The 13,963-nt window shown below is 31.6% G+C and overlaps 1 protein-coding gene across 7 annotated transcripts in view; it reads left to right on the top strand.

The window, feature by feature from the left end:
• Positions 1-13,963, top strand: part of unc-104 (kinesin family member unc-104) — a 231,104-nt gene that overhangs the window by 187,700 nt on the left and 29,441 nt on the right. For 5 of the 7 annotated variants that reach the window (XM_072537853.1, XM_072537847.1, XM_072537850.1 and 2 more), the window contains 6 exons: positions 321-646; positions 1,334-1,589; positions 3,706-3,796; positions 3,884-4,234; positions 6,843-7,151; positions 7,507-7,696. In XM_072537853.1, coding sequence (XP_072393954.1) covers positions 321-646; positions 1,334-1,589; positions 3,706-3,796; positions 3,884-4,234; positions 6,843-7,151; positions 7,507-7,696 — 1,523 coding nt within the window. The remainder of the gene's footprint in view (positions 1-320; positions 647-1,333; positions 1,590-3,705; positions 3,797-3,883; positions 4,235-6,842; positions 7,152-7,506; positions 7,697-13,963) is intronic. The other 2 variants (XM_072537849.1, XM_072537852.1) reach the window with 1 other exon arrangement.

The raw sequence follows: 13,963 nt of genomic DNA on the forward strand, positions 1-13,963 counted from the left end.
TTTGCGTGTTATTATTTAGCACAGGTCTTCTTAAATACCCTTTCATAGAGGATATTTGTGTAAGATTATAAAATTACAGTCCGTATCATGTGCTAAAATAACAATTATTTTATTTGATCATGTTTTAGGTATTATACGTTCATCTTGAATTTTTGCCTGCCATTTTATCACATAATATGCTTCTTAAAGTATTGCTATGTATTTTAATTTCACCAAGTTATTTTACAGCTTATTTTTATCATGGTGGCACCAACCTTTTCACCCCATACTCCAAAAATAAAAATATTTAGAACAATTTAATTAGTATTCCTATTTTTCAGGCAACGTCTTGAGTTGATGCGCGAAATGTATCATAACGAAGCCGAAATGTCTCCCACATCGCCAGACTACAACGTCGAATCTCTAACTGGCGGAGATCCGTTTTATGACAGATTTCCTTGGTTTAGAATGGTAGGCAGAGGTTTTGTTTACCTAAGTAATCTACTGTATCCCATTACACTCATCCATAAAGTAGCAATTGTCAGCGAGAAGGGCGATGTAAGAGGTTATTTGAAGGTAGCAGTTCAAGCGGTTATGGATGAAGATAATTCTGATCAAGTTGGCGTCAGACAGAGTGCCAGAATAGCATTCGAAACTACGCCAAAAAGTAAGTTATTATATTTTAAATTACAATTATCCCTTGCAATATTTTACGATTTAAATCTTTACGTTTATCATAAATAAACTATCTGATATCGTAGACCCATTTTATTTGACGTCTTAATTATTCTACCTACTCATCATCAATAGCGTTTCTTTCCCTGTTTGATACATTGTTTTTATGTAAGAATTAATCTTAGAAAGTCACCCGATCGCAACTCATCAATAAATCGCTATCATCTGTCAAGTATTACTTAAATCGTTCCTTAAAAATATTAATAATATGATTTATTAATTATATTAATATGTAATTAATATTTTTTGTATTGTTAATTAAACGAATCGTTTCAAAAACAAAATATGATTGACTCATAGGTTGAAATGTCAGTAGTTCAGATTTCTTTGTTCAGATGGCGCGCGTTAGGATGACTAACATAAAACTTTAAATGATTTTGTATTAAATTCTACCTTAAAAATATTATTAAAATTAATTATTAATTATATTAATATATAATTAATACAGAATTATTAATTAAACGTATCGTTTCAAAAACAAAACATAATTGAAATGTCAAATGGTTGTAGTTCATATTTTTTTCATAGATGGCGTCGTTAGTTTACTGGACAAACGGTGTGATTTGTTATCATAGCCTTTTATATCGATATATTATGTAATACCCTATCATTTTTCTAGATATTATGGACCGTAATATAAGAAACATGGAAGAAAGAATCGTTGAAGGTCAAAACAACATAGACCCAATTAAACTGGATGAATTGATAGAATGTGATGCCGACTCCGGTCGAGGTGATAGTTCTGTATCGTCTGATATCAAAGAGGAAGAGCTTCCAGAGCATCTTTTAATTGGAAAGGAATTCACTTTTAGAGTTACAGTACTACAAGCTGTTGGAATATCTCAGGAGTATGCTGATGTTTTCTGCCAATTTAAGTAAGTATACACTTATCTAATCTTCTTGCTCCACCATACTCAATTGATAAATCACCAGACACATCAGACAACTTACTCATGCGGTGAGATTTTTCTTGTTTATATTGCGCTTCCTAATTCCAAGATGTGACATCGTCGTACCTAGATAAACGAGAGAAAAAGAGATGGTGCAAAAGAGGACTCATGAATGATTGGCTCTTCTGAATCCACAAGTAAAAATGTAGAGGAAAATATCAAAAGGGGCGAGCTAAACAGGGTTCTTCAGACGAAGCTTCAGCTCAGTAAGGCAGCTTTTGCAAACCTCACTGCTGCCATTCAATTAAGTTTATATGCATGGAAGGGTTTATAGGCTGCCAAAAAATTGTTTATATGATCTTACATAAACGTATGGAACAATTTACTGTGATGCTAAACAATTAAGTGAATATTTGACTACAACCTGAATCGAATCTAAAAAAAGAGACCTTTCTTTCATTCTTAATAAAGTTAAATTACATTAAACACAAAAATGTTCGTCATTCCTTTTCTTTATAAATGAATAAAGATAACTCAAAAAAACATGTATAATTAATAATGAAACTATATGTAATTCTTTCAATAAAAGTTCCGAACTAAACATCTTCTTCTTCTTTCTCTTTATAAGCAATTGTGCTTGTTCATTGGCGGATTAATATCTCTATGGAAGGTTGTCACTCCATCTTTTGCGTGGTCGTCCGATACTTCTTCTGCCGATTGGTGACTTATCTCTTGCTATTTTGACGACACGGGCATCTTCCATTCTGCTTATGTGGTGATTCCATTCTTTTTTCTATTTTGTGTCCATTCAGTTATACACTGTACGTTACATTTTCTTCTAATGTCTACGCTTCTCTTTCGATCCCTTAGCGTATTTCCTGTAATTCTTCTCAATACTCTCATCTCTGCCGTTTCCAGTAGCCTTTGCGTTGTGGCTGTGTCGGGTCTTGTTTCGGAGGCATATGTCATTGGTCTTACACTGGCTTTATAAATTCTTGATTTCATCTCAGTGTTAATGTGTCTATTTCTCCATATAGTGTTATTAAGGCATCCTGCCAGTCTATTTGCTTTTTGTACTTGATCTCTCACTTCTTTGTTTAGGTCTCCATAGCTAGACAGTGTAATTCCCAGGTATTTTATTTCCATTACTTGTTTAATATGCATGCCATCAATTTCTATTTTACATCTGGTTGGTTCTTTGCTGACTACTATTGTTTTAGTTTTCTGAGATGAGATTGTCATATCTTCATCTTGGGCTATCAATATGCGTCGTCTGCGTAACAGAGTATTTTTATTACTTTGTTATAATCTATATAATACTATATTATCTACTATAATCACAGCTGCTCAAATCAAAGAAACAGGTGCGTCCTGGTCGGAATTCCTTTTCTGGTTAGGCCAAGAAAACCCCAAAATATATTGCCCTTAACAGAGCAGATTGAACAGCCCCGTTATCGGCTCCAGAAAAGGACCCTATTAAAAGATAAAAGGAACCTTTTTATTTATTGAATAAATTAACGAGAGATTGACCCATAAAATGAAGGTTTTACCACTGAAATTTATACAACGGAAATATTAACGTCGTAATGCATCTTGCTAGGAGACTTAAAAAACTGACTGGAATTGGGTTTTGCTCTTTCTTTTATAACTGCTGGCCAAAGCTAATTAGTTTTTGGTGAGCATATACGGTTATATCCATAGTATTGGTTCCCATGAGAATATCTTACCACTTTACTTTAATTATAGCCAAAACTAAATAAATTTTGAAAAAGGAAACTTAAGTACTGCATATTTATACTCAGAGCCATAAAAATAACCTCTACACATGGGGTTAACGTAAAAGTACAGTTTCGTTAAAGGTTTTAAATTTAAAGAAATTGAAACGTCACAAAGTAATTTTAACATGAGCATTCATTTTTTATTTGAAAATGTTTTTTGTTTGTTTGTCGAAATTGTAAAACTCAAATAATTACTTTGATTGGCATGATTAGTTTTTACTCCAGTTTTTCTACACAGCTTGTTTAAATCATTAGTAATTATGTATTTTGTATCTGACACATAATAAATATGAATAAAACATGAAATATTCCCATTTTTACAGCTTCCTTCACCGCCACGATGAGGCTTTTTCAACAGAACCTGTCAAAAATACTGGAAAAGGAACACCTCTTGGCTTTTACCACGTTCAAAATGTGAGCAATTTATATTTAATTTTGCAAAAACAAACAAGATTTTTTGTAGTAAATTCTTATTTTAAATTCTTCATTTTTATATTTTAGATTACTGTCACAGCTACAAAATCTTTTGTCGACTATATAAAAAGCCAACCAATAGTTTTTGAAGTATTCGGCCATTATCAACAGCATCCATTGCACAAAGATGCCAAACTAGAAGGTAGCGTTCGCCAACCTCCAAGAAGAATGCTGCCACTTTCGATTCCCATCTCTCAACCTGTCAGATCAACTAAATTCGGTGCTTTGCCATCTCCTTGCACTGCACACATTCATGCCAAGGCTGATGTGTTAGTGTGGTTTGAAATTTGTGAGTTGGCACCGAGTGGAGAATACGTTCCTGTGGTGGTAGAGCATAGCGATGACTTCCCATGTAGAGGATTGTTCTTATTGCACCAGGTATGTTTTTTAATATTGTTCTGCAGCTATTTTCTTGTGGCATCTTAAAATAATTACTATTTTAATGGGAATAAGCCACAATTAAAGTTTAAAATAAATTTATTGACGTTTCAATTTCCACTTCGGAAATCGTTCTCAAAATATAAACATTAATAAATTAAACAAATTTTGTTTTTTTTTGTTACTTGTTGAAAAATTCTTTTAATAATTTACTTTTATCTAACTCATTTATATTAACAATTCAGACATATATTATACATTTTAAAATAGACGACATTAAAATGATATTGCCAATATTGCTGAGTTGCGTTCCTGGGACTACTTTATTGTAAGATAGTTCATTCGATTACATGAAATCAACTTTAACTTTAGAATATCCGTCAGAAAAAATCAGAGCATGTGATTCGTCTTTAAAAAGACAACCACATGCCATGATGACAGTAAAATTCTCCTGTTAGTGATTGCGTAGTAAATTATGAGGAAAAAAACCTCATAATACTATATCGACATGGTAAGTACTTGGTCTTACATTTAGTTCACTCTCAATAAACACAAATTCCGATTTTATATGTATGTTATTTAAAAAACATAAATGATGTATCCTCGTTATGTTATTGACTTACTAATAATGATATTTTCCTTTTATCAACTTCTTCTTTTTATATGGGTAACCAGATCCTACTGCATTCTGCCGAGTAATTTGCGATACAATTGGTCTCATTTAGCATAATTAGAGCCGCTTCTTTGGTTTTTATTTTTTTACCATCTGTTTCTTTTAGTACTATACTTGCATCGTTCCATTGAACCCTATGTTCATTGTCCCATCCGTGTTTACATATTTGAGATATATCAATAGTTCTCTATTTTTAATATAAGATTGATGTTGACTTATTCTAACATTTAATGGCCTTGATGTTTCACCTCAATAAAACTGATCGCATTCACAAGGTATTTTATAAATACAATTCTTTGTTCTTTCTTGTTCATTGTTAGGTTTAGTTTTAGATAAAAAAAGATATTAATGTGTTTGTTGTTTTGAATGCTGTTGAAATCATAAATTTATTTCCTATCTTTTTAAGTTTTTCTCATTTATGTATGGTATTGTTATTTTCCTCGTATTATTCCTTGTGTATGCTGTAGGATCATATTCTAAGTTGTTCTGTTCTATTCGGTCGATTGTTGAAAATTCCCTATTGATAAACGATAAATGATAATCATTTTTTAATAAAACAGATGTTAACAAATGTTTTTCCTCTAAGAACGAATTTTCGTTAAAACAAGTAATTGTGGTTCAATCGTATAAGGATTTAATGATTCCTCTTTTAATATTGATATTGTGATTTTGATTTGTAATTTAGATATTTGTTGGTATGTGTTGGTTTTCTGTACACCTGAGTCTCATATCCAGTATCGTTCTTAGATATTAAAACATCCAGGAAAGGTAGTGTGTTATTACATTCCTTTTCCATGGTAAATGTTATTGTCTCTTCTTTATCGTTTATATAATTTAGGAATGTGTCCAACAACTCTGATTCATGAGGCCATATTGAGAATACATGATCTACATATCTTCACCATAATGTGGGTTTTAAATTTTGTTTAGAAATAATATTTGTTTCAAAATCTTTCATAAATATATCGGCTAATAAGGAAGATAAACTAGAGCCCATTGCTAGACCAAAATTTTGTTTATAGAATTCATTATTTAGTTGAAAATAGGTATTATCAGTTCCATATGTCAATAATTTCATTATAGCTGATATATTTAGTATTGTTCTAGTTGCCAATGTATCATCACTCTCGAATTTTATCTTGATTATATTCAAAGTCTTATCTAATGGCACATTTTTAAATAAACTATTTATGTCAAAACTTACTAAAATATTATTTGAATTAAATTCAATATTCGATAATTTATTTAAAAAATGTGTATTTTTTATAAATGTGTTATTTTTATTTGCAAGTGGTTGTATAGTATTTAATAAAAATCTTGACAATTTACTACAAGGAGAATTCATGGTACTACAAATTAGTCTAAGAGGTATATTCGTTTTATGAACTTTCAGTACTCCATTAAAATGAGGGGTCTTACTATAATGAGATGTAATTAAACTTCTTTGATAATTTGTTAAATAATTTTTAAACTTGAATAAAGATCTATATATTCAGTTTTCCAAAGGCTTTGTTGAATCCTTTGTTAATTTTGTATAATGTCCGTTTGTTATTAGAAATTGAAATCAATAAACTTATTTTAAACTTTAATTGTGGCTTATTCCCATAAAATAGTAGGGATAGATGACATTAGAATAATTGGGAACGTGTGAATAATAAGAGTGACTGCTATGGTTGTTAAAATAATGTAGAGTGAGTTAACATTGTTTATTCACCTTGTATTTTTAGAAGCTATGGGCTATGCTCGATGTTATTGTTGAAGCTTGGCCCTCCTAAAAACTTAAAACAAGCACTAAATTGGTGAAATCCTTTTGTGACAAACAGACTATAAAATGCGTATTCTAATCTACCAATGTTGCATAAGGATAACTATAACTCAATCTTAACCACATTATTTTACGAGGTTTTGTTAGTTCAACATGTATATCTTTTTTAGGGAATTCAACGACGAATCAGAATAACCATCGTGCACGATCCGGCAGCGGAGATCAAATGGCGAGACGTGCGTGAATTGGTGGTCGGTAGAATAAGAAATACACCAGAATCGGAGGAAGATGAAGATAATGATAATTCGGTGCTGTCATTAGGTCTTTTCCCAGGTGAATACCTAGAAATACCTGGAGACGACAGAGTAATGTTTAGATTCGAAGCTGCTTGGGATAGTTCCTTACACAATTCTCCATTACTAAATAGAGTAACCTCGCAAGGAGAGCAAATATTTATGACGATATCAGCTTACTTAGAGGTAAATTAATGTATTATTAAATAAACTTTTTAACATTATCACTGATAGTTTAATAATTAAAAATCAATGTGGCATGTTTCACTGTACACCATCTTACTAAAAATAGAAATTTTTTAACTAACTTTCTAGATATGCAAACAATAATATATAATTTATGTAATAAAATCCGATTGAGCTTAATAAGGCAGACCTAATATGTTTGTTCATTGAGAATTAAATTTATTTTTAAAACCATTGATTTCTAGTATTTCGAGTAAATTAAATATTTTTCTTTTTTGTTGTCTATGCAAAATTGCAAAGTTCATATTAAAACGATTGTTTGGCCTTTGTTTAATGAAGATTTGTTTGATTACAGTTAGAAAATTGTGGGCGTCCAGCTATTATAACAAAAGACCTAAGCATGGTGATTTACGGACGAGACGCTAGAACCGGACCTAGATCTTTAAAACATCTATTCTCCGGGAGTTACCGTAATACCGAAGCTAATAGGTTATCCGGAGTCTACGAGTTGCTGTTACGTCGCGCTAGCGAAGCAGGTAGTCCAGGTAGATTCCCTTTAGTATCCTGTTCCTCGCCTGACTGCTGTTCTCTTCCAAGTTTTATGAACCCTCTTTTATGCCTGGCTCTCTCCCCTGTAGCTTTTCCAATAGTAGCATTGTGAAATGTTATGCTTAGAGATAGTTGTAGGTAGTAGTATTTTGAAACATACCTATTTTATTACCTATATTTTTAAGAAATATATACAATATTATATACAGGGTGAGTTTTTAGTGCGACATCGGTCGATAATTCCATTATGGTATAGAATATCCAAAAACCTTATTTAGAAGAAATGTGGGCAATGATATTCTCCACACTTGGAAAATATGTGGAATTCTACAGGGTGATTAATAACTACGTGGTATAGCAAACATACAATTTTTTAAATGGGACACCCTATATATTTTTCAAATTTGTATTCTTTTTAAAATTTTTATTCTTATAGTATTGGGTTTTGCATTACTATACAGAGTATTTAACAAGTTATGACCATTTTTATTTCGAAATCCCTATGAAATCAACATCATGTATATAAAGCAGTAATAAATTATTTATTTTATATAATAAAGTAAACAATATATTGTAGTCTTTAAATTAAGTTTAATTGAAATCATTGACAAAAATTTTTATACAGGGTGAACTACAAAACAAAATTACTATTTTCTCAATTTTTTTAAATGGATCACCCTATATTTTATTTTTTATAAATATTGTATTTATGATACTCTTTCATTTTTATAAAGCATTCCCTATACCTAAACTCATTACTTTTCGAGATTTAGTTTTCTTCAAATTTCGGAAATATATTCAATTTTAGTAAGTAGAAATAAGTATTGAGTATTGAGTGATAGTATAAAAAAATTATTTTTATTCAATAAGTAACTAATAAAAAATATTAACCGTAATAAAATACAAGATTCCTAAAATTCCTACAAGATAATAATATGTTTTGTATAATAATATAACAAGATTATTTTTATTCAATAAATAAACTCACACATAACAGAAAGCAAAACTATATACAATTGATGTCACAATTTTTAGTTTGTTATACACAATATTGTTATATCAACAGTATTCTAAGCCAGGAATTTTTAATAAAACATACCTAACTGCCGATTGTGATGCGCAGTTATTAATAAGTAAAAGGCCATTTGTGTCAGTTACAAAGGTAAAATAGTAGGCTTCGAAAAAATGACAGATTTCAAATTATTAAACCGTAAACGGTAGGCTTTGAAAATGACAGTTTTCATGTTATTATCTTTTTAATCGGTCTGTGTGGCTTGTCTTTATTGTTAAAAATGATTTTTTCTGTATAAGAGTTAACAGATATGATCTGGGTATTAGGAGAAAGTTCGAGAAATTGCTTACTTGCATCCAGCCTCCGTGTGAACTATCAAACTCGTAGACATCCACGACATCACGGCAAAACTCTGAAAAATCACTCGAGATGACACCATCTTATTATCAGCACACAGATCGAGCAAAACCCATAATCCGCATCCCGCTCCAAATGATCCACAAACCTTTCACTTAGTCATAGCCGGAGTCGGAAAAAACCTTTCCCTGAAAACCATCGAGGATAACTTATCCGAAATCGGATTTCCTTACACCAAAATAGTTCGCATTATTGCCCGCTGCACTAACCAACCCACCTCATATATCAGAGTATTCACGAACTCTGAATCCAAATTCGCCGACGCACTATTGAACGGTATCAAGATCGAGGGAGAACGGCTGAATTGTGAGATTCCAAGATCTAGCAATTCCGCTCAGGTTCGACTGAAATACTGTTCGAAATGTTGCAAAAGCAGACATCTCAGCAACGAATGCTCCAAAAAATCATTCACTTGTCCATTCTGTGGACTAGAGCACAGGTCTACTGCATGCCCCACGATATCTGTCCCCAGATGCCTGAACTGTAATGGTCCCCATCCCGCCTTCTCACCAAGGTGTCCACACCGCAACGCACAACCCAAAAACCAAATAAACCAAACCTTCGCCCATTTCCGTACATAAACACACAACACTACACCTACATGCACACCGATATACACATACCAAAACACACACACATAATTCATACACACACTTACCATTTATCGACATATACACTTTACCTCCACCAAGCTCACATTCATAAACATATAGAAAAAGCCAACAACACACAACCAATAACTATACTAACATTCCACATTCATAAACACCTAATCACAACACCAAATAATAAACAGTGCGCACCACACAAACTCCTTAAGAGTCGAATTCAAATCACAAGGACAGGGGGAGATTGGTTTTCTGTGGTTTCCCAATCTCATTGCACAACGATACCTGTACCTAGGTGAGGAACTAGCCACAACTAACCTCCACGCGTTTTACCCAAACAAACAAAAGGCCAACAATCTGAAAGGAACCGTTTTCCCATGGAACTTGTACTTAGTAGCGGGCTTGGTCCACACGGCTCCAACAAGGCGGAAATAACTCTGCTGAAACTCCTGCCTTACAGCGGTCACACCCTGTCTCGGAGGACGGCAGCTCACAACTCCCACCAATTAAATACCACCCTTGAAGAAGCGCAAAGCTTAAACAAGGTAAATACAAAGTTCGGATAGGGATTTCGAAATAAAAATGGTCATAACTTGTTAAATACTCTGTATAGTAATGCGAAGCCTAATGTTATACGAACAATATTCATAAGAGGAATATAAACATAAAAAAATATATAGGGTGTCCCATTTAAAAAAAAACTGTATGTTTGCTCTACCACGTAGTTATTAATAACACTGTAGAATTACACATATTTTCCAAGTATCGAGAGTATTATTGCTTACATTTTTTCTTAAAAAGTTTTTTTGAATATCTTGTATTACAATGGAATTATCGACCGATGTCTCACTAAAAACTCACCCTATATATACGTGTATATATATATATATATATATATATATATATATATATATATATATATATATATATATATATATATATATATATATATATATATATATATATATATATATAGTGAAAATATGCTTAGAAATATCATTATCAATCGCATGTTTACGGCTATGATCGTGATAACTAAACAACAATCTTCGCAATAAAAGCTTCCATCAGAGCGTCCATGTTGATTTTTTTTAATATGAAGGTGTTGTGCACGATGAACGCACTCCAAAGGATCAAACAATCAACAAAGAATTTTACGTGCAAGTTCTAACAATTTTGTTAACTGTAGTTCTAACAAGTTTGTTAGACCTACAGTTTGATAAAAAATAGTTCTAACCTATTGTTAAGCCGAATGGGAATACCTTCAAAGGATATACCGAGAGTGGAATGACGTAGAATAGAGTATTGCGAAGTTATAAACGAAGGTAGAATACTTTTGAGATAGACACCGTATATTTTATGAAAGTTTAGTTATTTCGATAGTTTCATAGACTGAAGTCACAGGAAAATAGTTTCAAAACATTTTGTGAATCTTCTGGTGCTACCGGTATATATTTCTTAAAGTATATTTGATAGATTTAAGTCTATAAATTTTGCTTTATATGTAGATTTGATCTGAAGCTATTTTCTTGGACATCTTAATAAATTTACCATTTTTAGAAAATTAAGCCACAAATTAAGTTTAAAATATTTTTGTATATTGACGTTTCGATTTCCACTTTGAAAATCATTCTCAAAGTACAAAATTTGTATTTAATTTTTTTTTTCAAACGTAAATTTTACATTTAAATTCTTGAGTTGGAATCGCTTCCTAAAATAAATGTTTTTGGTGCATTTTGAAATTTTCATGTAAGAAAATAGAAAAGAAATATCCCAGATAATTTGATGGGGCTTACAATCTGGCTAGGCGGTTTGAAAACTGAATTTTTGTTAATTTCGAAAAAGTATATTTAAAAGAAGTTAAATTTTTTTATAGAATAATAATTAAAAACAAAAAAGGCATGTGCGAGATGTATTTTTATTGGTAGGGTAAAGTGTGAGACAGAAAATATATATGGTTGACCGGCTAAGTTGAAGCATACTAGGGTGCAATTGGCTATTGTTAGACTCCATTGGCTCTTTACTCTCCTTGAAAATTCTTTTAAAGATAATATAGCTATGGTAAGATGTAAAGGAAAACTATCGCAACGTATCAAAAATGAATCTGGCATTAGACAAGGAGATTCGCTGAGCCCATTAATATTTAATCTGATTATGGATGAAATCATAAAGAAAGTTAAAAAAAGAAGAGGATATAGAATGGGAGAAAAGGAAATAAGGATAATATGCTACGCTGACGACGCCATAATAACAGCCGAAAACGAAGATGACCTACAAAGATTAATTAAAGAATTCGAAGATACGGCGCTTATAGACAACATGGAGATCTCAACAGAGAAAACTAAAGCGATAGTGATATCAGCGGAACCGAGACGATGTAAACTAGTCGTAAATAACAAAATAATAGAACAAGTGATGGAAACTGAATACTTGGGAATAAAACTGTCAAGCTACGGAAAAGTGGAAGAAGAAGTACAAAAACAAGTGAACATGGCAAACAGAGCAGCAGGATGTCTCAACAACACAATCTGGAGAAACAAATACCTCACAACGGAAACGAAAACCAGGATATATAAATCAACAATAAGACCGATAATGACGTACACAGCGGAAACAAGAGCAGATACGGCGAAAACACAAAGACTACTGGAAACATCAGAAATGAAAGTCTTACGAAAAATACCAAACCAAACTCTAAGAGACAGAGTAAGAAATGAGGAAATACGAGCGAGATGTGGTATAGAGGAAATAAACGCGTGGACCAAAAGAAGAAAACTGGAATGGAATCAACACATCGAAAGAATGACAGAAAATAGAATAGTACGAATAGCAAGAGACAAATCGCCAAATGGAAGATCATTGGGACGACCGAGGAAAAGATGGTCAGACAACGTCAATTGAGGCTAAAAACCGAAGTAAAACAGGCAAAGTAGGAAGAAGAAGAAGAAATTCTTTTAACGGTATTATAAGAAATACCTGTAAAAAAATACAAAACCACTTTATATTTTTTTATATATTTGCTTTTATTAGAACTTTTTCTGTCTCTTTGACACCAAGTCAAGCTTTTCATACAATTTCCAAATACTGTAAACACCGAAAAAAAATTTGCATTTATTTAAAAGTAATATCATTTTAAAAAACTAACGTAGGAATTACATCTAAATAACATTTCTAACAGGATTTTTACGCATGATTATTGGAATAAAAGATACCAAGAATTTCTTATTCTTATTTCACAAAATTGTTATCTTTTTGTACATTTTTTAGTAAGCTGGTTTTTATATAGATAGAAAAGTGTAAAAAAACTTAATGTAAACATATTCAATATAAAAATAATATTGAAAACAACGTTTCGGTATAAATAAACTACATAATATTTTTATTATTTGTTGCTTGTGAAGTTTCGCGTTTGATATCTTCTAAAGTAACCCCTTCTTTTTTGTTTTATCAAAATATTTAAATACATTAAATATTATTTCACGATTTTTTCCTGATATCACGGATCTACAGTTTTTATTTTTCAGTTGCAGACATTATCCAAATCACCAATTACTTTGCAAATACAGGCACAAAAAACAAACAATTACATCTGTACATGTACAATCGTTACTAACAAGTAGTTACACTACTGACAGTAAGCCAGAATAAGGTTTAAAGTATAAGTGGGCGTGTCGACTTAAGTAAACGAAATCCGGTTTGCGCACTAGTTCTTCAGATTTGGCGTCCACTGTAGATAGATGTAAAATTTTTTAGAGTAGAATCGGTACCTATTTAAATAGTTTTGATGGCAAAATAATTAGTTTTAATGAAAAAAATATTACAGAAGAGCCATGAGATGTTAATCATTCAAAATTCATCCAAAACATAGATTAAAATATAAAGATATTATTTTACCCGAAACGGAAGATGAATAAATAATCAGTATACTTCAATTGAGTCGGTCAATGATATAAACTCTCTCTCTATTCTTTCTACCCACTAATAGCCCACTCTCGTGTAAATTTTCCCGACCACATGATGGGTATAAGTCCTACTATAAATATCATAATTCAAAATATAGTTTTTAAAATAACCTGAAAAACATTTTTTTTTATAAATAGCGTACTGTAACACGGTTACCGATATAAAATATGCTTTTTTCTGCCGCACTTGAAAACATTTAGTTAATCTCATGCTAAATATTATATATCTACATTTATTCGAATTCCAACAGTGTATATAAAACA

This window comes from Diabrotica undecimpunctata, chromosome 7, assembly GCF_040954645.1.
Source record: "Diabrotica undecimpunctata isolate CICGRU chromosome 7, icDiaUnde3, whole genome shotgun sequence".
Lineage (NCBI taxonomy): Eukaryota > Metazoa > Arthropoda > Insecta > Coleoptera > Chrysomelidae > Diabrotica > Diabrotica undecimpunctata.